The 23,128-nt window shown below is 35.1% G+C and overlaps 1 protein-coding gene across 1 annotated transcript in view; it reads left to right on the top strand.

Moving 5' to 3' along the window:
- The window catches only part of USP12 (ubiquitin specific peptidase 12), a 38,966-nt gene that overhangs the window by 3,959 nt on the left and 11,879 nt on the right, over positions 1 to 23,128 (top strand). The window contains exons 2-4 of the mRNA XM_065830433.2: positions 8,790 to 8,870; positions 14,722 to 14,935; positions 18,239 to 18,465. Of these exons, the coding sequence (XP_065686505.1) occupies positions 8,790 to 8,870; positions 14,722 to 14,935; positions 18,239 to 18,465 (522 nt within the window). The remainder of the gene's footprint in view (positions 1 to 8,789; positions 8,871 to 14,721; positions 14,936 to 18,238; positions 18,466 to 23,128) is intronic.

Here is a 23,128-nt window from a genome sequence, read left to right as displayed (position 1 = left end):
TTTTTGTCTTGTTTTTGAAAAGGGTAAAACTTGTGGGATCATACTGAATGGCTTGCTATTGTCCTTTTCCTGCCAGTCTCCTGTCTAAGCATACTGTCACCAGTATCCTTTTGCCCATTTCAGTTACATTTGTCAAAGGTGAAGAGGTGTTGGTGGTACTTAAATTCATATAAGCATGTCAGGGAAAAAAAGGCTGGTTAGAGGAAACAGACCCTGGGAGCACCCAGCTGAAGGAAGGCTGCGGTGCTCCTGCCTCAGGTGTCATAGAAGAGAGGCTTTACAAAAGCACTTAATTGCAGGAAAATTTTATCATTAACTGTGAGATAGAGATACATATATAGACTTTATTAGTCCATAAGGAATTATTTGTTTACAATAGGGTTTTCAAACCTGATTGTGAAATCTGCACTTAATGTAAATTGATGTTTGCCAGAGTTTGTAGTCAGCCAGAGATGGCTATGATGTACTCACTCCTCTTCCTTCCAAGTACAGTCTCCTCTGAAGTGCAAATTATAATACTTAAATGGTAACTGATGATCAGGTTACCACATTACACAGGAAAGGATACAGAAGACTCATGCTGTAAGAAGTGAGAACTGAGAGTTACAGCAGGGAAAGAAAAGTTGTGGAAAAACATAGCTTCAAAGTGGGGAGGTGATAGAGAAGAAAGCAGGGGACAGGACTAAAGTAACACAGAGGAAATATCGGTGTTATGATATTGCTTGATGCAGCTGTCTGACTGGCTTATGTAGCAGGGCTGGCAAGAAGGAACATGTGCTGTGTCTCAGCCACCGCATTTCACTCTGGCATCATGACCTGAATCCACCTTGATCAGTGGTCTGGAGTGTTCAGGCACATGTTCTCTTGTGGTGATTCTGTTGCAAGCACATTGAATTTTGGAATATTTGCTAGGCAGTTGGGGTAAGAACTTAAACCACAGTAAGGAGGTTCACTCACCTGTTAGCATTTTTATCAGGATAATATTTCATTATAAATATGTCACTAAGACTCTAGCCATGTTATTTGTCATAATCTTTTTTGTAGGTGTAGGTACCTAGGTGTAATGTGCAAATTTGTTTTAAAATTTGCGTCAAAATGTGAATTTTACTCTAAATTAATATTTTAAAAATCAAATATGAGACATGAAGAAAAAAATCCTGAAGTTGTGTAGCTGTAAAGCAATATTTCTGCCAGCACAGAGAATTATTTAGTTGACGTATGACTTAGTTGGATGATTTCAATTATATAAATCAGGGGTGTCAAACTTCTTTTTGCTGGGGGCCACATCACTGTCGCGGTTGCCCTCAAAAGGCCAAATGTAATTGTAGGACTGTATAAATGTAACTACTCCTACATTTATATATAAATGTTCCTTTTTCTGTTTACCTGTATGTATGCATATATTCATCTTGCAAGTTCTAAGCACAAAAAAACAATGAAATACAAACTTGGACTCTAGTCTTGCTGACAGAATTTTTAGCTGTGTCAGTGAGAAAAACTGATTCTATTACTAGACAAAGCTTGAATATTTAGGTTGGTCATTTGTATAGTCTGTATTTCCTTTTCAAACTACTGAAGCAACTAATTTGCATTAAAACTTCTAGGAATTATTCTGTAAAAATGTGATGAAATTATGTCTGTCCATTTGTTTTGTCTGCTTTCCTCTTTCAAATTTCTTGAAGGAAAGAGGGGTATAAAAACCCTATATGGGATAACTTTTATTTTCCTACCTTAGGGAGTTTGCTAAACTGAAATGCTTTTAAGAAATTATTTATTTCAATAAAGTCTATCTGATCTTTCAGTTGAAAAAAAAATCTAGATCTTTTTGTATTGTAAAACCAGAATGCTGTATTAACACAAGTAGGCCAAACTGAAAAACATTTTTACTAGTTTTTCTAAACTCAAATTCTTTTTATAATTCCATGAAAATGTGAAATTACAAAAGCAACATATTTGTTTTTATGAAACAGGAATTATGTGGGTTAAAAAAGCACGTGAAGCATACCACAGTGTGCAGTTTATCAACAGAAATAGTTGAGCAAATATGTTCTCTTTTTTCTTTTTGTTTTCTCTCCTTCTGCATTTTGGGTGATTAGATAAGTCTAATTGTTCTAGAAGATGAATGTAAGTCTTATAACTGTCTGTACTTTTTAGGTAGTGAAAGATTTCTAAGGTCACCATCAGGTCCCCTGTTAAATACATCTTGCAAACTTCCTATCTTGTCTGCTAGAGTAATTCCAACTTTAACTAAAAGTCTTTGAAGGTAATAGTTTTGATCTTTTGGGACTCCACTTAATAGGTGTCATTATAAGATATGTTGCATGGATGCTATTGAAAATCCAATCTGATCGGAAGGAACTGAAGCAAAGGTGCCTGATACCATAAACATTGTTACCCCAGGAATTTTCTGGAATTATACAGTACAAATAGGACTTATCTTGTCAGTATTTTAATTTTTATCACTATGATTTCATTCTGAATTGGGGGTGGCAGATTAGATTAAGTCTGGCAGCAATTGGGAAAGAATTGTAGAAGCTTTAACATCTTTTCATGTTTTGAAGATCCATTCCACAAAAGAGCCAAGCCCAGAGCCCTAATTCTCCAAGTCTTAGCTTTATGTGTGAGAGTAACTTATCTTTGACTTCAGTATTCAAAACAGAAGGAAGTATGACTATATCTGGTTACTGTGAAGGAAAATACGTTGTGTGTGCTCAGTGGGGCTCAAAAAGATGGGTATGGTAGACATTCCATATGCGATGAGGAGGTAATTTTGTGCTCTCCTATCATTTTCCTTGCCCAGGCAGAGGTGGTTTTACTTTGTACTCAAACCCTTTTGTCTTTCCACGTGACTAGAATATACAGGACTATGTCTTTAACTAATTAGAAAATATCACTATTTGTAAGGATATTAAAATATTAACTGAAACTATCAAAATATTTCATAGTTTGATTATCAAGTTGTGCATTACTACATCATGGTTTTTTGCAAATAAATGAAACACTGAGTGGGATTCAGTAATCCTTGTGCATTTCACTTCTGCTTCCTGGGCTAGACACAGTATCAAAAAAGAAATGTGTTCCATTTTGGCTGGCAGTTCTAATAGTAGATACAAACTAATTTAATGTAGCTATTCTATTTGCTCTTAATCCTGTTTCATATAAATACATGGAAATGTAAGAATTCACATATTTTGATAAAACATAACTGGAAGAGTAGCAGTATGTATTTCTTCTTTAACAGAAAATTCGTTCAGTCACAGTGCATTGGTTAGTGTAGACTATGAAATGCTGTATACCTTCACTAGTGGCACTGACAAGGAGGAGTCTTCTATTACATGGCAAAAAAAAGTGAAAGCACTAGTAAATGAGTGCTTCTATACTGAGAGTTATTTTTACCATTTATAAGTAGTTAATTTTACGCTTGTAATGATTTTTTCTTGTTCAGGAAAACATTGCTATTCCTGGTTACTGAGTTTCCTTTTTACTTGTAATGCCCTTCTGTCTCTAGGAAGAATAAAAGTTCTGTTTCATGGGGGTTTTTTATTGTTGTTAACTTACCCATAGCCAAGCTAATTTTTTTAAAAAATGGCTTACATATTCCTACGCAACATAGTTTGGTTATGTGAGTCACCTTTATCTTTGTTGTTCCTTGCTTCTTGAGGGAGGTGGATCACATTGTAGGGGAGGATGTAGCATAGTGCGTGTGTGAAGGATGAAATGGATCTTCAGAATTTTGACAACAAATGTGAGTTTTGAGATAAGAAATTTATTTTAAAGGTGAAATTTTTTGTTTTACTTGGGAAATTTGTAACTCAGTAAAACTAGAGGATAAACCTGTTATAGCAAACTACTGAAAATATGGCCCACCAAGTTATCAACTGGTATTTATTCTAGAAAAGGATAGATCAAACCCTCTTACCCCACCCCGATAATACCAGTGTAATCTTCAAAGCACAGTAGGCTGGTTATGAATCAAGTCTTTGTAAGGAAAATGCCTCCTATTAGGCTGGATGATAACAAGGTAGGACACTTTAAAACTTCAATTGTTTTCCTGCTTGCTGACATGTTTTTAGACAGTATTTTTAATAGAGGGTGGCTCTTCCTTTTTTCTTTAGGCAAGTGCTGAATGCATTTATCTTAGTGTTTTACTTCAGGTAAGGCGTGTGCAATTCTGAAGTGATTCTCCCAGGCATCCCAATTGACCATATTTTGGGTTGCATCTTGGAGTGGTCTTGGAGTGCACAAATTAGATTCCTTTTGGAGGAAACTAAATCAAGTAACGTAACTGCACCTTGGTGTTCAGTCTCAGAGCCAGCCTAGAACTAAGCTGCCAAAACACCTCTGAAACCCAAAGTGTCTATATCAGATCATAAGCACCAACTGATTTGCTTCACATATTGGCTCTAATTAGTTTATCCATATGTTAGCTGTTAGTGTGTCTCAGGAGTACTAGTTCGACATGTAGCACCACAATAGTGTGATCTCAGAGGCAGTGAGAAAAGGCAGTAATAAAAGCAGAAATAGCGAATGATATTATTGCTTTAGCAAATGGAAAACTAAACAAACAAACAAAAGCCCCTTTCATATGTCTACATTTTATATTTTTTCCCTTTTCCGTTGAAAGGTACAATGTCAGAGTTTTTTTGTAAAACTTTAAAATCAGGAAAATTCAACTGTGCTTAATTAAAAGCTACTACACTTCCCTCTCGCACTGTGTTTTCTGGGCTTTGATTCCACTAAACTGAAATAGAACACTAATTTGGTTAATATTAAATGTGTTAATTTATAGAAACCTTGAGCTCTTTTGAAAATAAAGGTTGAAAAACTTATTTAAAGGCCTTCCATGGCAAACAAATATTCTTATTCCTTCATTAAGCATCTAAGGGGATCCTTGATTAATCAAATAATACAGCCTTTTTTTTTAACTTGATGGAGGAGATAAATAATAAACTTAACTGATTTGAACATGGTGAAACTAAGATTACTCATGATTTATCTCATATCAGTTTGAAGTTAAACACAGAATGAAGTGTATAGTAGTAGTTCAGCTTTACACCTAACTTTCATTATGTGTGAGAACACTCTTTTATAAGAATTGATATCTTAACATTGTTTCTAGGATCATTTTCAATAACAAGTAAATGTTATGCAAATCTTGATTTCATATTGTGTTGTTGTATACACACCTTAGTTGCTGAACTTTCCAGTTTACAAAGCTGCATTGCCTTAACTATGACAAGTATGTCTTCTATGTGCCTGCCAAATTATCTCTGTGCTGGAAGGCATGTAATATAAGGCAGTGTTTGTTGATGCATAAGTTTTATACTGATATGATGCAAAAAGTATTAACTGCTGGTACTATTGCAATATTAGCTTTTTTTGGTATTTCTGTTGTACCTCTGTTCCTTCCCACTGCTGGATGATGACATTGTGTACTACTGCTCAGAAGGGTGGGGAAACTGAAGGTGGGTGTGCTGACTGAAGGTGATGATGTTCCTTTCTGTCCTCTGCACAATGTCAAAGGCAAGTTCCTGTGTGCGGACTGGGCACCTATTGTATGGTTCGTGCAGAATGCCCCAAAAAAGTGAGGTTCATTTTGGAATCTTCCCACATCCCAGTTAAGTGGCAAGGGAAAAAATTCTATACTCTGCAGCATAGATCGCAGACTGAAATCTCTGAAGTCTAGTTCCCAAGCCCAGTAAGTCCATCTCTTCTGATGAAAAGAGATAGACTCTACTTCTGCCTTAAAGCTCTGCTGGCTCCTGGTCCTGAAAGATCAGAAGATACCATAATAGTTGGTGGTGTCGCAGTGCTTCCCCTTTGCGTCTGTATTTACATAATTGTAGAGTCAACTGGGACTGATAATGTGTTCTGTAGTAGTACATTTTGTAGTGAGGGATAGCTAGCTTTTAAAAGAGCTTTTATGGGTCGGATATGAACACACATTTTAGCATACTCTTTCAGGCCACTGCTGCATACTGTGTTTTTGCTCCATGCAACCAACACACTGTGCACTGTATAAATTGTATTTTGGGAGGAGGAATAACATCCTTTATGACAGACAAAAAGAGAACTGTAGAGGGAAGCCTAAGTAGCTTGATGGGTTTTGTATTGGTGTAAAACATTTATGCTGGTTTGTAGTAAGAAAACAGTCATCAACAACAGCATTCAAACATAGGCAATGCTATACTTTGAAATCATGTGAAACTCTATGCCTCGAGTGAAACACCCTTGAATAATCAGACAACTATAACAATGTTGGGGTATCTTAGCACGTCTTTTTTATTGCCAAGTCAGGATATTTATTGTGCTAGAAAACTAAATAGAGTATTCAGGTCTGTACAAAAGAGAAACATCAAAGTTTATAGCATAATATTCTTCCTTCCAAAGATAGAACAAAGCAGCTACTCCACCCTAGCTGTGGAAAGAGAAGGAATTTCCTAAAAGCTTGCTCTTAAATTTATTTATTATTTAAAGAAGTAGAGATTTTAACAAGGCCTCCATGGTTCCTTTTTTTTTTCCTAGTTTATTTGTAAATAATGTCCACTTTGCCAGAATTTGTGGACGTATTTCAATAATGCTGCAAAACTAAACATTCAGAATTTGTGGATTGCTTTTATCTTAAATGAGGCTTTATATCCTTTTTCCATACCACCATCATCACTATCTGAGAACAGCTTCTAAAGTAGTAAGCCCTGCAGCCAAATCCCCAGTAAAGGAGAAGCTTTATCATACTGGATAATTGCAGGGGATATGACTGATGAAAAAACGGCTGGGGCTATGTTGTGAATGGAGCAGATCTGTACTCAACTGTGGAGTTGTCCTATCTTTTGCTCTATTCTAATTAAAGTTGTTACCTCCTAATGGGCCTTTGACCATGTGTTTCCAGTTTCAGAACTACTAAACTAGATTGTGTAACTGCGCTAAGTTCTGCAGTGCCACAATCATGGCATGGCAGATATCACATAATAGTTTCATTTTAATTTTATACATTTTGATACAGTCCTAATTTTATTTCTGTCCCACTTCCTTATGTCTGTAATTAATCTGTGAAATCCTGTGTGCTGTTTTTAGTGCAGTTTGTGATTTTGATTTAATTTTATTTTTGTAATGTCCAGAGCTATTTGCTATGTCTTTTGCATAAGGAAAAAAGTTGTTGGGAAGGAGTCACATCTGTTTTTAAGATTCTTTGCTGTATACTATGTGCTAGTTTAGATTCGGTTAGGCCTGACTTTAGACTGGAATATTAATGTTTGTGTTATTAATTTAATAGTGGATGTATACATATATGTATCTATATATATATATATCAGTGGTGTTGTATACAGCAAAAGGGATTTAGGGACAGGTGCGTTTGCTTTTCTCTAAAAGCAGTCAGCGTAAGAGCTACTAGAAAGCAAGTTGGGGTTTTTTTGTTCTCTGAATTTTCCGTAGTAGCGATTTTTCTGTCAACAGTCATTGGCTGGAACCACAGGGTAACCAAAGTTGTCTTCTCTCACTTCTTTTTGAGGATCAGACTCAATAGATTTGTTGGACAAAGGCTGCAGCATTTATAATGCACACCAACACTAGCTGTACTGTGCTGTCTTTTAATATTACAAAATTGAAGGTATTTAACAAAGCACTTTGAACATTTCATATTATCAGTGTGAGAAAGACTGACCAGTTTTTTCTGAAATGTGCTACACAATATGAGAATTACACTTGTTAAGCGGAGCTCATAATTTGGTCTGGTATCGCCTGCTTTGCAATCACTCAAAATAATAAATACAGTACATCAAAACAGTATAATTGCATGATAATACATGAAAATGATAGAACTTTGAGATGTTTTTGAAAATGATGTACTGGGAAATGTGTATCTCTAAGGTATTATGGCTTATCTTGAAATTTTCTGGTGGTGGAAGAGTGTTAGGTTCCTTATAATAAGTATGTAAATGTTAAGTTATGGCACAGAAGACTTGCTGTCTGCTTTAAGACCTGTGTGAAATGATTTAACGGACAATCTAAACAACCTGAGAGTGTGAATTGATCTCAAAGGACTGATTTTTCCACATTCATGGCCTATATTATCCTGCCTACAGGCTTGTCTTTGCATTAAGCAATAGACTACCTAAACAAGTTTGGTTCATTTGCCATGTATGATTGTTGAGCTGGGTCACAAACTCCACTTTCTCCCCCCTTTCAGGGTACAGATAGGAAGGTGTTTAATCTGTTTTCAATATTTAGTCTCTCATTTATTTTTGTTTTCCTCTCTCATGACTAGAAACAGCTTCAGTGTGGGTAAGTTTAGTAAACCTTAAGTCTCACGAACTGAGATCTGAAGATACTGGTTTGGTGTTAGCAAGGTCTGTAGTTGTGACCAAGGTGCGGTTTGGTTTTGTTTTTCCTGTAGGTAAATCAAAATAAATCAAACAAGTGTTGGGAGATAAAACTATTTGACTGAGTTACTGGACAGTATGTAAATGTAAGAATCAGGATTGACATATAAATGTTAAAATCATTACTGCATTTCAGTGCAAATGATATAAAATATAGCTTATTTGTGAAAAACAGCTCATTGCTCCAGGTATTTGCTGTGACCAGACTTCATAGTTGCAACTGTGTTTTAGATGCTTGTGACATGTATGAGCTGCCACCCATGGCTGTAGTTACTCATTTTAGAGTTTTTAGAGACAAGTCAGTTATCCTTGCCAAATTTTTTTCTTTTTTTTTCTTCTTTCTCAACGAGTTAAATTCACTGTGTATGTAGTTGCAACAGTAATATTTTATTGCTTTTGATTTTCTAGGGCGCCAATGCCTCAGCTTTGGAGAAAGAGATTGGTCCGGAACAATTTCCAGTCAATGAGCACTATTTTGGTTTGGTTAATGTAAGTTTCTATCCACAACTTCATTGCTTTGAAATTCGATGAGTGGTTTTGTTCAATTACAAAGCTGTGACTGAGTGCATGATTAAAACACTGAAAGATAATAGTAATTGAATATACACACCTGTTGAAATGTGTTTCAGTATTCAGTGTACTTGTTGAAATATGCTACTGAAATAATTGCTGAAAGTAGGCTGTGTATTTAGTCCTTTTATTAATTGTAGGGTATTTTTAAAATAACTTTCTTACTATTAAAATGTATAAGTCTTTAAAAAAAACCTGTTTATGTAGCTTCTAGTTCATAATATATCGATCTAAGTGAATTAATACAGTGAAAGAAAAAAAAATCTGTGAAAGATTGATGATATTAAGTGTTCACATCTGCTATTTGTATGAAGATTTAAAAAAACCCTGAGCCTGAAGATGAAAGCAATAGTGGAAAAAACATACTGAATTTGTTGATTCATTTGTGAGTTTTAAGGAATAATTTAAATTTTAATTTCTGGAATTACCCTTGAAAAATATATCTTTCTAGAAATTGCATTATTCTGAAATGAAACATTAAATTCTTTTCTTTATTGAGGCTTCAGAGTACATATTGAAACCAACCTGATTTAACAAGAGCTATCTTCTTGCTTTTCTTGGTGAAACTAATTACTTCTAAAGCTGTCCTCCTACTCTAACATATGTTTCTACCTTTAGGTTCTTAGCACTAACATGGTTCAAGAGTCTGCAATCCCAATAGACACTGTGCAGTCAGTAAACACTCTTAGTGATAAGCTGATTTACATGCATCTCAAATGCCATGACTTAAATCAGTATTTTTTTTTCCTTTCTCATGGAAGTTGAAATACCTTCAAAATGACGCATTGTTTCTTTGAAAAGAGGACATGCAGTAGTTCAGCTGTTAATGCTTGTTGTTAGTTCTGAAGCAGAGCTTAGGCTTTCCATCAAAGCTGTTTTTGTGTTTTCTCAAATCTGTTATTCTGTTGACAGATAACCTGTTTTCCTAATTTCTTGTCCAAGTCCAGAGAGGATTTAAAACTTAACAATAAGATTGTATTGTGGACCTAATCTTACTTATATATACTAAATATAAAATTCTGGCTTTCTGTAGTTTGAAGGAAGTAGGAAATTTGAGGGGACATCTGTCTTTACGTCATTGCCCTCAACCATGTACATAAGAGGCATGCAGCTAAGTTATCTCAGAGTGCTCTTTACTTTGTGTGTAGGACAGGAATGTTGCTTATTTTAGCTTCAAACAATAAAGTTTCATTGACCATAATTATTTGAATTGTAACAAATAGTAAAATGGGATTCCATTACATCTATGGCACAACGGTGCCATGTTTTCCAGGTACAGTGGTAGGCTAAAGAAATTCAGTCATATTGTTGTTTGGATGGTTTCCAGATCTGTTATACAGATTGTGTCTACCAACACAGCATATATATTCCATAAATGTATAATAAGCTTGCAGAATTAAAATATATCAGGAAAAAGAAAAGTAGTGACCTTTTCATTAGCAAACTATGGCCAATGACCATTCAGAAAGAATGGCAGAGCTAATGATAATGAAAGAAATATTAGATAGTAAATCAAAAGTACTATTGAGAAATGATAGAAATCACAGTTTTTGCCTTCATTGATTTCTCCAATTGTTTTATAGCAGTTACAAGAAGTGAAGATCTTAGAGGTTCATCAACATTTACTACTGAAGTTTTCTAATTTCTTTATCGATTTTGTTTATCCTAACTTTGTCCAGAGTAATGGAAAAACTGAGATAATGAGAAAATCAATAGTTCTCTTCTAGCTGTGTGATAGTGAGCCATTTGAGATGTCTTGAAGGCAGGGCAGGATTTTAGATAAAGATGATAATTCCAAAATAGAGATCTGTCAATAGTAAATGTAGCATTTTTCCAGAGGTGGTGTAAAAGAAGAGAAGGCAGAGCACTATCTTACCTCCTCTTCAGTTTTGTGGTGGAATCTAGGGATTATTCAGAGGATGTCTGAATGAACAATTTGAGAGGTAAAAGAAGAATTAAGAAAGGACAATTCAGGGAAGCATATGGAAGACCAGATGGTTGATGGGATGCTTGATTCTGTCAATGAAAACTCTAAATCGAAAATTCAGCTTATGCTTGAAAGGACAATATCATTTACTAAATTAGCAGGAAATAGTTAAAATACATAGTAAGATGAAAATGTTATTAGTGTGACATCTCATGTATGTGGAGAATCAGGAACATCAAACCTGCCTGTCATTCTTCTTTCCCTCTACAGTGCAGTAAGGCAAACTATTCAAATCTATGTGCTTCACAAATTAAATAGATTATTTTATCCAATGAGTATGAAATAGTAAACATTTTTAGTCTCATAAGAGCTACTCTTATAGCTCTTCATCAGTTTAGCAGACTTCTAGAGCAGAAAGTTTGATTCTTCAGTCTGTTGCAATGGATCTGTGTGTTTTGGATAAATCCTATTTATTGGCATGGCTCATTGCAACAACTAAAAATTGTCACAGCCACCAGTGCATCAGAGCTGGGAGGAACCCTAGTGCTGCACAAAGACAGTGTTCTAAGCAGATCTAAGTTCTTGTAGATCTCTTGTTTGTTTCTGTAAATCTTTGGTGTTCAACAACTAAGTTTCTTTGCAGTTTTTTGTTGCATCTCAAGAGTAAACTACAAGGCGATAGGCCTTAGTGAGTGTGTGGTGGTTTTACTGCAACTTTTCTGAAGTTTTATTTTATTTCCACATAGGTTTGAGTGTTGTAACTTTGATTTTGGAAGGAAAAAAAGAAGGATGAAAAAAAACCAAACAAGAGATGTGTGTGGGAAACTATACAGAGTGCAGTATTTTTGTGAAAGGAAATAATGATTTCTCAGAATTTAGAAGAGAAGAACAATATGAACTGTAAAAAAAAAAAAGATAAATTTTTGTTTTTTACTTTTTCTAGATACATACATCTTAAGGTGGTCCTCACAGAAAAAATGAGGCAAACAATAAACCAGTTGAAAACATAGATTAAAATAACTCAATATAGTCTCATTACCTTTCCATGAATGAGAGAGAGGAGTTTCAGCAGTACAGCCTGGCAGTTTAAGATATAAATTACAATGATGATCTGTCTTAGAATTTTCTATTGTTATTCTGAGGCAGACTTCACAAGTGTTTAATATTCCTACAATTATACTTTGAATAAAGCCTGCTAATTTCTATAGCTAGCTAAACATCCTTATTGTTTTGAATAGCCTGGTGGGCTTCCAGTGCTGTGCCTTTTCATATTTCAGAGTGGTGTTGGAATGTTTACACTGTCACTACAAAACATTCAGATTATGGTTGCAAACTTCTTATTATACAGTGCAGCACTTGCACATTTTCTTACAAGTCTTGTGCTTCTGAGGCAGCACCAGCTGCAAGGTGGGGGGAGAAGGAAGGTGGCATTGGCACGTTAACAGCAGAGCTGAGTGCTGAAAAAGCAGAATTAGGAGGCGAAAAATAGATGTCTGATATGAGGTGGGAGGATGCAGAGACTGGATCAAGGTCTTGGGTGTTTTCTAAATGATAGGTGCACTTTTGTGTAGGGGTCAAAGATGGGAAGTACAATAACAGTAGTGGTAAGACCAGCATTTATTTGTGTAACAAATATTTGCTTAGTCTAGAAACCTCCCCACCTTTTCCCCCTTACTGTTTAGTACAGGTGCCATTATCATTTCTTAATGATGAGAAGCTTTTGTTTTAAAAAGATTTTAGGATTTGAAGCGATGAAGACTAATGCTTTAGATGTAAAACAAATGTGAACTAATTCAATTTTCTTCCAGAGGTTGTTTTCAAATGATCTTCTGTTGCCTACTGTCTTTCTGAATTTGGTTGAAGAAAACCTTTCATGAATTAATCTGCTTGTTTTTATTTCCTAGCCACAGGCATGTAGGTTAACATACATTTATATTAAATTAATCTGAATTTTGTTCAGTGTTCTGAGTTCCCTGTTTCATGTTTTGGTCATCCCTCACTGTGTGTTTGCCATTCTAATTAACTTATCATCAGACTGTTCTTTTTTTAAATTGGAATGTTATGAAATTTCTAATTTGCTACCTTTTCATCTTTTGACACTTGCTGTAGAAATTTTAGCACTTTTCCCATTTAATAGAATTTCAAGATCTTTTTTAACCTTTTAATGTAGGGGTTTTTTTTAATGAGTATTTTTGATTGTAAACTCATAAATAGTTAGCTTATAATACTAAATGTTTTGTCATGAACTACTGTGTGGTTTCATCTGTTTCCTTTAAGGAAAAAAGCCCCAGTTAAGTTCATTGACTTACGTGAGTGCAAATTTGGACCACAAAGAAACTAGTATAAAGATTTTTCCCTATCTTAAAGAAATAAGAATAATGGGTATTAATTTCCTCACTTTTTAATGTGGAGATCTGAAGACTTACTAATACATTGTTTTAAAAATACACTTCTTACTCATTCTTTGAGTGTATCTTTGTCTTGGGTATTTAGAAAGTAATTCTTCATATTTCATTAATTTTAAATAAGGGAAAACAATTTACTTTCCAGTTTTCTGTTTAAATTGGATGGTGTTCTTGTTTGTCATTTTCTTTATTGGGAGAGAGCAAAAAGCAGTTACTTCCCTGTTACTTCCCTGTTATTCCTAAGATGTTAGTTATTTTTCTCTGTTGAAAGAACCTGCTTTTAAAATATAAATGCACTCTGCTATATAACACTGTCCCTATCACAACATACTCTTAGAATTTGCTACCTGTATATGCTACCTTCTTTATATAAACATAAATATGAACATTGTTTTCACATTTTACAGAATGTGTGTAGCAGGTGTGGACTTCAATTTGCAGGTTGAGTGACTGCAGCAGAAAGGTTGGATTACTTGCTGAGGGCCTTATAAAGATTTTTCTCACACTTTCAGTGTTAGATAATAGGTTTCACTGGGGGTGGGCAGCGTAAAATGAGAGTGGTTCTATTCACTGACAGCCCTTGGTGCCTTCTCAGAGCTGATGGGGAGGTTTGCAGTGTTGGAGTGAGCTGGAGACAGCATCAGTGATCACAGGACTCAAGTGCCCAATGGCTAGAAGGGTCTGGGGAAAAGGGATGTCTGGAGCTTCCTGGTGCAAGGGGTTATAGATGCTTTCCTGCTACCCTATTTCAAATCAGTGGCCCACCTCCTTCAAAATGCGCACGTGCAAATTGTGCATTCTTTTCCTTTCAGTCTCTGTTCTAAACGACCACCTGTGCCATAACTTTGAATCCTAAACAAGCCGTGTTGTAATCTTTTAAGAAAACTGCTAAATGCCAATCATGTCACCCTAAAATGAGACCTGAAAATGTAGGAACAGGTTAAAGCTGTTATTTCAGACTTTGATCACAACTAGTAAGATTTAGAGTGTCCAATTTCTGAAGTGTCTGAGAAGCTGTCAATTTACAGCTTAATTTCTTCACAGTACAAGGTCATGCTGTGCCTGTTCTTTACTGTCATGGCTGACTTGCGTTAGATGGATAAATATTTTCACCTGGGCATATTTTGGGAGCTGTGAAATTGGTGGTATTTGAACATTTTGACCTAAGTAAATGCAAAATATTACTAAAAAATTAAATTTCAAAGTGAGACAAAATCACTTAGTGTTGTTCCAATTTACCTAGGTTTTGCTTGCATTTACTTACAGGGTACTTGGTGATCCTTTGTGAAACAGAAGTATGCTTTACTATCTGAAAGTCAAGAAGAAGTGACTTGCAGAAAATTTACCCCTGTTTATGCATTCTCTTATACTTTGGATTTAATTTTGCCTCTCTACAGTAATACAATGCAAGCTGATAAATCTCTCTCTTATTTTGTAGTTCGGGAATACATGCTACTGCAATTCAGTTCTTCAGGCACTTTATTTTTGTCGACCATTTCGAGACAAAGTCTTAGCATACAAGAGTCAACCACGAAAAAAAGAGAATCTCCTGACATGCTTAGCCGATCTCTTCCACAGTATAGCCACCCAAAAGAAAAAAGTTGGAGTAATACCTCCCAAGAAATTTATAACAAGATTACGAAAAGAAAATGGTAAGTTTTTTTCTTGTGTAATAATCATAGCAGTTATGATTTAATTCTGAAGTTGACTTGATTGAATACCTCCATATTTGTTATGCATGGAAGGTGTTCTTGGTCCTGCAGTATAATGAAGAAGTGACCCTAGAATAAAGGTGTAACCCCAAAGCTGTTTTGAAAGAGAATCCTTGTCTCTCTTTCTTCCTGTACAGCTGAGTGTGTTGCCAGTGGCTGCTTTTGAAATTGCATACTAGTTTTGCCTCTCTCTGAATTGTACTTTTATAATTCAAATTCACTGTAAAGCTTTTGTTCTGTGTTTAAAAAAACATTGCTCTTTGAATGCAGGAATCAGTCTACCAAACTGAGTGTGTGGACATTAAGACTTCCCTGCAAGAATCTAGCTTAAAAACCCAGAAATTTTTAAATTAATATAAAATTTATGCAAAATTTAGTTTGACCTACTTTTTAAAAGGTTAATGAAGTTTAAAATCACTAAATAATTTTGGCTAACTTTTTAGTGCAATTGGTATCGTAAATTTCAAGAGATTCTTAACATTTTGCGTTTCTTATCTGCAAGCTAACTGGTCAAAATGTTTTAGAAAACCATTCAATGTTCAAACATAAATGGAACCTTGTAAACTACTACTTAATCTGGATACACTTTTATAAAAATATCTTTTTTTTCTAAAAAATAACCACTAGATTTAAATAAATTGTCTGAGCTACCATATTTAACACTGCTGCAATAGACATGTTCATACTGTTGTAATCTCTCAAAGACTGTATATGCAACTACAAAGTGTTTAAATGTTATTATGACCATCTCTGTAGTAAAAACAAGAAAGAAAATGTTATAAAATATTATAATGATATTCCTAATGTGAAGTGACCCCTCTAGCAAATACACACCATGAGTTGTAATAATATTGTTAAAAAAAACCTCTCAGGTGTTGTACAATCTCCTACGTATGCAGAATAGAAAACTGTCATTCAGTTCTTCAGTAAGTATACTTGAGTAAGTGTGCTTGTGTGTTGGATGCATTTACAGAAGTAGTTCATTACGTCGATGAATGTTGACTAACTCAGACAAACGTGGTTCAGAAATGGTTCAGATGGAAAGCAGAAAGTAAACTACAGGAGCCATTAAGTTCTTTTTAGAAAGTGCTCTTTTTAATCCTTAATTATGTTGTGACACTGAAATTCTAAACAGGAGAAGGCAATTGGAAAGTCTTCATTAGAGAAATCAGATGTGATAGTTCAGTTCTTGTTGGCTTTTGAGGTCTCTTTTAATGATGATACTCTCACATTTTTTACAAATAAAAGGCTAAATTGTCAGGCAGCAATTACATGGACATCATATATGCTATTAAGTGCTTACTGTAAAGGTATGTAATTTTGAGCTTTAAAAAGGAGTCAGCTGAAGGTATACTGTTATGTTTGCTTAAATTTCTTCTAATAATAAAATGAACAGTATGTAACTCACATTCTCTTATACTTAATGCTAGTTTACTGACTGGGCCCATGGCCCTGAAAGGTCCATGATGGAGCACTGTGAATAATCTTTGAAGTGTTTTACCTCAAGAGTCTTGTAGCTCTTGTTTTACCTCGACTTGCTTGATTAAAAAGCCATCCTAGAATTGGCTAGATTCAGCATTGAACTTATTCTTCAAAAATAGTGTAGTAGTTTCTTAAATAAACTTGTGTCATACTCTTGCCGGACCTATTGTGTTACTTAACCTCTCTAACTGATCTATGTTAGCATCAAATTCTCCCTGCTTTGCTAAGAACTGAGAATTTTTTCTTCTGTTTGAAGTTTATTCCTGGATGCCATCAAGTGAATGACAGTAAAGCTTCCATGTGGTCCCTGTATGCACTTCAAAACTTAAGCTTCACTAAGTATATTTTTCATTAATCTTTCCAGTCCTGGGAACTATCCCTCCACTGAAGGCCACTCTTTTAGCATGTTCTTGGACTACAAGCAAATTGCAAATTAGAATTAATTAAAGTAATTGCACATTAAAGGACTTTTATTGTATTAGCCAATGATACAGAATGCTTTTTAAATTGGCGGGTAAACTTCCTTGTAATAATTCCTGGTCAGTAAGTGAAGTAGTAGTTATTACTAAATGTGATTCAATGCCTTTATTGTTTTCTTAGTCCTGTTTGTAATGTAAGGATTTGTAGCAGCAGAGGACTTTTCAGGTTGATATCCCAGGAGACTCCAATAAACAATGTTTTCAGCTAGTGCCAGTTTGAACATAAACAAGAGAGCAGACTTGCAAGAAAGAGAGTTCAACTTTATGCTTTAATCCGTATCATTGCTGTACATCCCAAGTATGTGCCAGTGAAACTATTCCCCTTCCACTGAATTAATCTTAAAACTATTATGCTTAGAAATGTTGACAATCTGAGGATGTGAAGTGGAAAGCACAGTGAATCCATTATTATCTATCCAAAAGATATCACATACACCCATCTCCATAAGCAATATTTCAGATCTTGAAAGACAGATCTACTTGAAGTCCCAATTTGAAACCTGTTTACTCTTGCTGTGGCTAGAACTTCAGTCTAATTTGATGTGGCTTCTACAAATACTGCCTTACTTAAAGAGCTTTCAGAAATAAAATAGTTGTTTAAAATATCAGTATCTGATAAAGTTTTTAGTCTTAATCTTATTCATTGCTGATATTGATAACACTGTGCTTATGACAGAGCAGCAGTGGACTTAAAACCCTAAAGATGAAAGTAAATAAACCAATGCTTTGACCATTTATTGTTCATGTTCTTCCTGTGACAGAACATAGAGACAATGAGACATTTCCTTTCATAGATTCTAAGTTCATTTCTGGAAAATATCAACATCTGATGCCATTTGAGATGCCCTGTGTTATCCAAGACATTGGCCTAAGCTTGGCAGAGTTAGCATAGCCCCTGGCAGAGATCCAGATCATTGTGGACTGTCATCTGGAGGCTGGAGAGGATAAGCTGTAACATTTTGGGTGGTACTATATGTACGCCTATGTGTAGATAGTTGAATCATGCCTTAGTTTTCCTGCAGAATGGTTCACACTTCTGTTAGTTTTGATCAGCTGAGGGATTTCTTTGAAGGTAAGCTGACTTGTCGTCCCCTCTTCCCAGCCCCTATGTTTTTTGGTTTAATTGATGAAGTACACATTTTGGGTTGATGTTGCATTGTCACGAGTGATTCATGATGTGAAATAAAGACTGGTCTTGAAATTCGACTTCTTTTAAAAACTTTTTTTTTTGTATAGCACTAACTGATTAATTAAAAAAATCTTCTGTTGTTTTATCTTGTAGAACTTTTTGATAACTACATGCAGCAGGATGCACATGAGTTCTTAAACTATCTATTAAATACAATTGCGGATATCTTGCAAGAGGAAAGAAAACAAGAGAAACAAAATGGTCGCCTACCTAATGGCAACATTGACAATGAAAATAAAAGCCCACCAGATCCAACCTGGGTTCATGAAATCTTTCAGGGAACATTAACTAATGAAACTAGATGTCTTACGTGTGAAACTGTAAGTCTGTATATACTTTGTAAAATGAATTCTTCCATGTTTCAGAAATTCATGTTTCATGATTAATTTTTCTCAACAGACTAACATACTAGATTACTTTCTTTCTTTAGAAATCTTACATTGATATAGTGATTTGCATTTTTAATTTGTTACTGAGAAAATTTCAGCAACTGATGCATGAATTGTAGGAAAAGGCTTTTGATTACTATTAGGAAAATGCCCAGCTGAAATTTTGTCAGTGTGATCATAATCAGCTTCAAAATTTATCTTAGGAAATTCTAAATGTATGTATTCCTTAGAGAAACAAAGCCTGCTACTTGGGGATGTGGAGTTCTTGTCAAATTCAGTGTCTTAGTAACTTCATGTCATGCATTCCATAAATAAGTATTCTGAATCAGTTTCTGCTGGTTTCTAGTTTTTAAATTTAAAGCCATTGAAATCTAGATACTGTGGTTGGCTTTTGGCACTAAGACAGTAAACTGGGATTCTCAAAGAACATAACAATGTGCAGGAACAATAATCCTTTCCTAAATGTCTGTCCACAGGAATTCTTCTAGTATTAGACCCTGAGAAATAAACTCCCTCTTTGAGTAAGCTATGCTAAAATTTTCTTTGAGAACAGGTCTACAATAAGAGAAAGCATATACTTCAGAAAAACTTGTAATTGAATTTTACCTGCTTGAGAAGGAGAAATAGCAGCATATTTTGAAAATTACAGTAATTCTGTCATGGTCTATGCCTTAGATATTGTAAAAAGCTGAATGACTGTATTTTTATGTATGACTCCTCATACCTATTTTCCTTAATTAGGTTATGCACATATTTCAGCATGACATTGAAAGGAGGAATTAATCACGTTACATCTGTATATTTCACGTGTATTTTTCTCTGTCTTCTAGAAAAACCCACCTTTCTTTTATTTCAAATAAAATAGCTTCCTAATGCAATATGTAATGTAACTGCAGACTTTGGTAGATCGTGGTGCTGAGTAATTTAGGTCCTCATTTACAGCTACCATATTTTCTTTTCTGGTAGATTTCCGTTCCCTAATAACTATTTCATGGCAACTGTCAATTACTTCTCTGTTAGTTCTGGAACTGATTTTTTTTTTTTTCTTCTTGAAACATGAGCTTAGCGTAGTCTCTTAACATGACTGACATCATTACCTTTCCTCCCTATGGCATAGTGATTCACCACTGTCAGGATTTTGATCTAGGTACAGTCCTTAAACAAATTTTAAAATGCCGATGTGCTCTTTGCCAGCATATTTTATTAGCTACCAGACCTCTCACAATTTTGAGTTTTACTAATATTGTTCAGTTCTATTTTTATGTTGGCCATCACTGAACAGGATATGCCATGTCTGCCACTGTGTGTCCTTGGCCAGTCAAATTTTAAATTCTGTTCTATTACATTTTTTTTTCATACATTAGGACCTTTGTTTACCAGGCCCTAATAATCTGGAAGCTACTTTATCAGCTTCTGTCGATTCAATATATAAGCTTGTGTCTAGTTAAAATACAGTCAGCTGAAAGTAGGCACTTAGAAACACATTAGGCCCATTAAATAGGTAGAATTACTGTTTATAGTCTCTTATTTTCAAATTTAGTGAGCCTACATGATTGTTTTAATGGTTTTTGGAAGCTGTTCGCATTTATAGAGTCTCTGTTTTTAGAAATATAACTCAAAATGTCAGGAGTGCTTGGATGTAACTCATAGAGAAGATGACACAGCAATAGAGGATGAATTAGTGCTTACTAATGATAACAAAATAATCTTAGTATATTTTTTATTTAAATTTGGAATTTAATATATACTTGAATATAAAGCCTAATATACCTGCTTTAAGTGAAAATTATTATCCTCTAACTGGCCAAACCTACTCAAAGTTCCTAAAGTCAGCATGGCAAGATTTTATTCTAATTTCAATTGCCCTGACTTGAAAAGAGCTTCTTCCCAGGATACGCTGTCTCATTAGCCCATCTTCAGATAAAAAATGAACTGACTAAAGATTTATCCTCATTTGAAGTATGGACAGTGGAACATAAGAAACATAGATATGATTGTTTAACAAAGATTTCTGTCATGGGTCAAGCCACACTATAAAATAACTAAGTTACAAACCGAACTTCACGTACTTTTAGTGTGATTTCTTGTTTCCCCATTCCTTGATAGAAACAGTATGATGAACTAAATATTATACTTTTTTGTGGCTAATTAATAAAAATGATATAGACATTAAGTGTTTTTACAGATTTCTCTCACAATTTAAGAAAAGAATAACAGTTCTATGATTCTATGGACAGTAAACCAGAAGATAATGTAATTGACTTCATTAAGGTTAAATTTGAAACAGCTAAAAGTGGGCAGTACTTTTACATAGAAAAAAAACTCAGGAAAAGCTCAGCGATCTTTTTTACAGGGGTACTATAGAAGCCTTAACTATGCCCTGATTTTCCTTCTTCTTCTTTTATTTTTTTTTAACCAAGAAAAATCATACCATTTGTTTCAGCTTCATTTAAAAATATTTTGTCTTAGCACACACAGTTGCAAAAGCTCTTTTGTCAGTGAGCTGATTCATATTGCTAGTAAAATACCAAACTGAAAGAGAGATTCCATGAGTGTTAGCCTTCCAAGTTTTCTGTTCTGTGTAGCATTGGTCGTCAGTACAGCTAAGCTGGTTTGCGTGCAGATTGTGTCCTTGATGTGAGAACAACATACCCTCCCCTTTTAGCCAGAATACTGGAATTACAGAATCACGGGATCACAGAATGTTAGGGATTCGAAGGGACCTCGAAAGATCATCCAGTCCAATCTTCCCGCTGGAGCAGGAACACCCAGATGATTGTTACACAGGAAGGCATCCAGGCAGGTTTTGAATGTCTCCAGAGAAGGAGACTCCACAACCCCCCTGGGCAGCCTGTTCCAGTGCTCTGTCACCCTTACTGAGAAGAAGTTTCTTCTCAAATTTAAGTGGAACCTCTTGTGTTCCAGTTTGAACCCATTACCCCTTGTCCTATCATTGGTTGTCACCAAGAAGAGCCTGGCTCCATTCTCGTGACACTCACCCTTTATATATTTGTAAACATTAATAAGGTCACCCCTCAGTCTCCTCCAAGCTGAAGAGACCCAGCTCCCTCAGCCTTTCCTCATAAGGGAGATGCTCCACTCCCTTAATCATCTTTGTTGCCCTGTGCTGGACCCTCTCCAGCAGTTCCCTGTCCTTGAACTGAGGGACATGCCAGTTCTTCACTATTACTCAGGTGCTCCTATTAGGAGCACTCAGATGGTTTCTTGAACACGTCAGAGCTTGATTCTGCGTGTGACGGAGTTTTCTGACCATGTTAATCTTTTTTTCGTTCTATAGGTGGTTGAAATATGTTGATTTGGTGACTTCAGTCTAAGGAACTTAGACATTCTGTTTCAAATAAACATCACTGTGGAAGAGGAGGGTCCTGGTTAGAGGGGAGGGTGACTTTTAAACTCTTTTTTTTTTTTAATTAAAAATGTATGAGTTAATGTTGGGAAAAGGTACTGTTCAAATACTAATGATCAAAAAAATTTTGAAAATTAAGAATAGCAATTTCTAAATTATCAACATAGATGTAAAAAATCCATTTAGCTATTCTTTCAGTAAAGCCTTTAATGATTCCTCATGGTCTTAAGTGCTAACCTGAGAGAGGCTCTTTAAAGCAGTACTGTCAGCGTTATCACTTAAGAATAAAAGAATTCCTTTTGTGAACTTCTGGTTTCAATGTCAATCTCTTTTAATCAAGTACACCACATCCCTTTCCTCTTCTCCATCTCCTCCCTGCCCTTACAGCTTTTGCATGGGATAAAGCTGGCTATTAAATCTTTATTGTTTCATGGAATTTTCTTTGATTAGACCAAGAGAGGAAGAATTATCTAATTGCGTGTCCGAATAACGCTGATCATATGACCCAATTCCAGCTGTCCTAGCTAAAGAGTGCAGCAGAGTATTTTCTAGAACTGTTGTTTGTTTTTTTTTTTTTTTTCCTGAACGATTCTTAATCCTCAGGCTAAAGAGTTCATCGTGTTACAAACTCAAGTTTGATAATTCCAAGAGTTTTGCAATGGCATATTTTGGACAATTGTGCACACATCTAAATTGTAGTACATCCCTGAAGAAAAGAAGTGTGCAGCACACTGAAGATGCAGGTGGCCTTTTTTTTTTTTTTTTCCCATTCTAAAAACAGCTTGGAAGTGTTCTGTATATGTTCTGTGATCCCTTTGAAAGTATAAACATTACACTTCAGTATCTGAATGGTGTAGTAGATGTGATGTGTACTGGCACAGTGACATATTTTTTGTACATGTGCACTTACTCTTGGCAAGATTAGCTACAGAAGAATGGAAGGAATCTTTCCACATCCTCTCACAGATATTATCAGAAGCTTTTAACTCAATTTCCTAAGTTTTTGGATTTGCCAAATAGTATTCTCAAAAATAGTTGTCTTGACCACCTGTATTTTTCTTTTTATTGCCCATGTATGCTGCTCCTAAGAACTGTGTCTTTCTCATCTCTTGATAATCAGAGAACAGCTTTCCAAATTTATTTTCATTCTGGGTTGAAAATGGAACATAAATCTCATGTTTTAAAGGTCAACTTACATTAGTTTTCCTGTAGCTTTTCAACTTTTCC

The sequence above is a fragment of the Patagioenas fasciata genome, chromosome 1 (genome assembly GCF_037038585.1).
Source record: "Patagioenas fasciata isolate bPatFas1 chromosome 1, bPatFas1.hap1, whole genome shotgun sequence".
Taxonomy (NCBI): domain Eukaryota; kingdom Metazoa; phylum Chordata; class Aves; order Columbiformes; family Columbidae; genus Patagioenas; species Patagioenas fasciata.
This window is presented reverse-complemented; position numbering and strand designations above follow the sequence as displayed.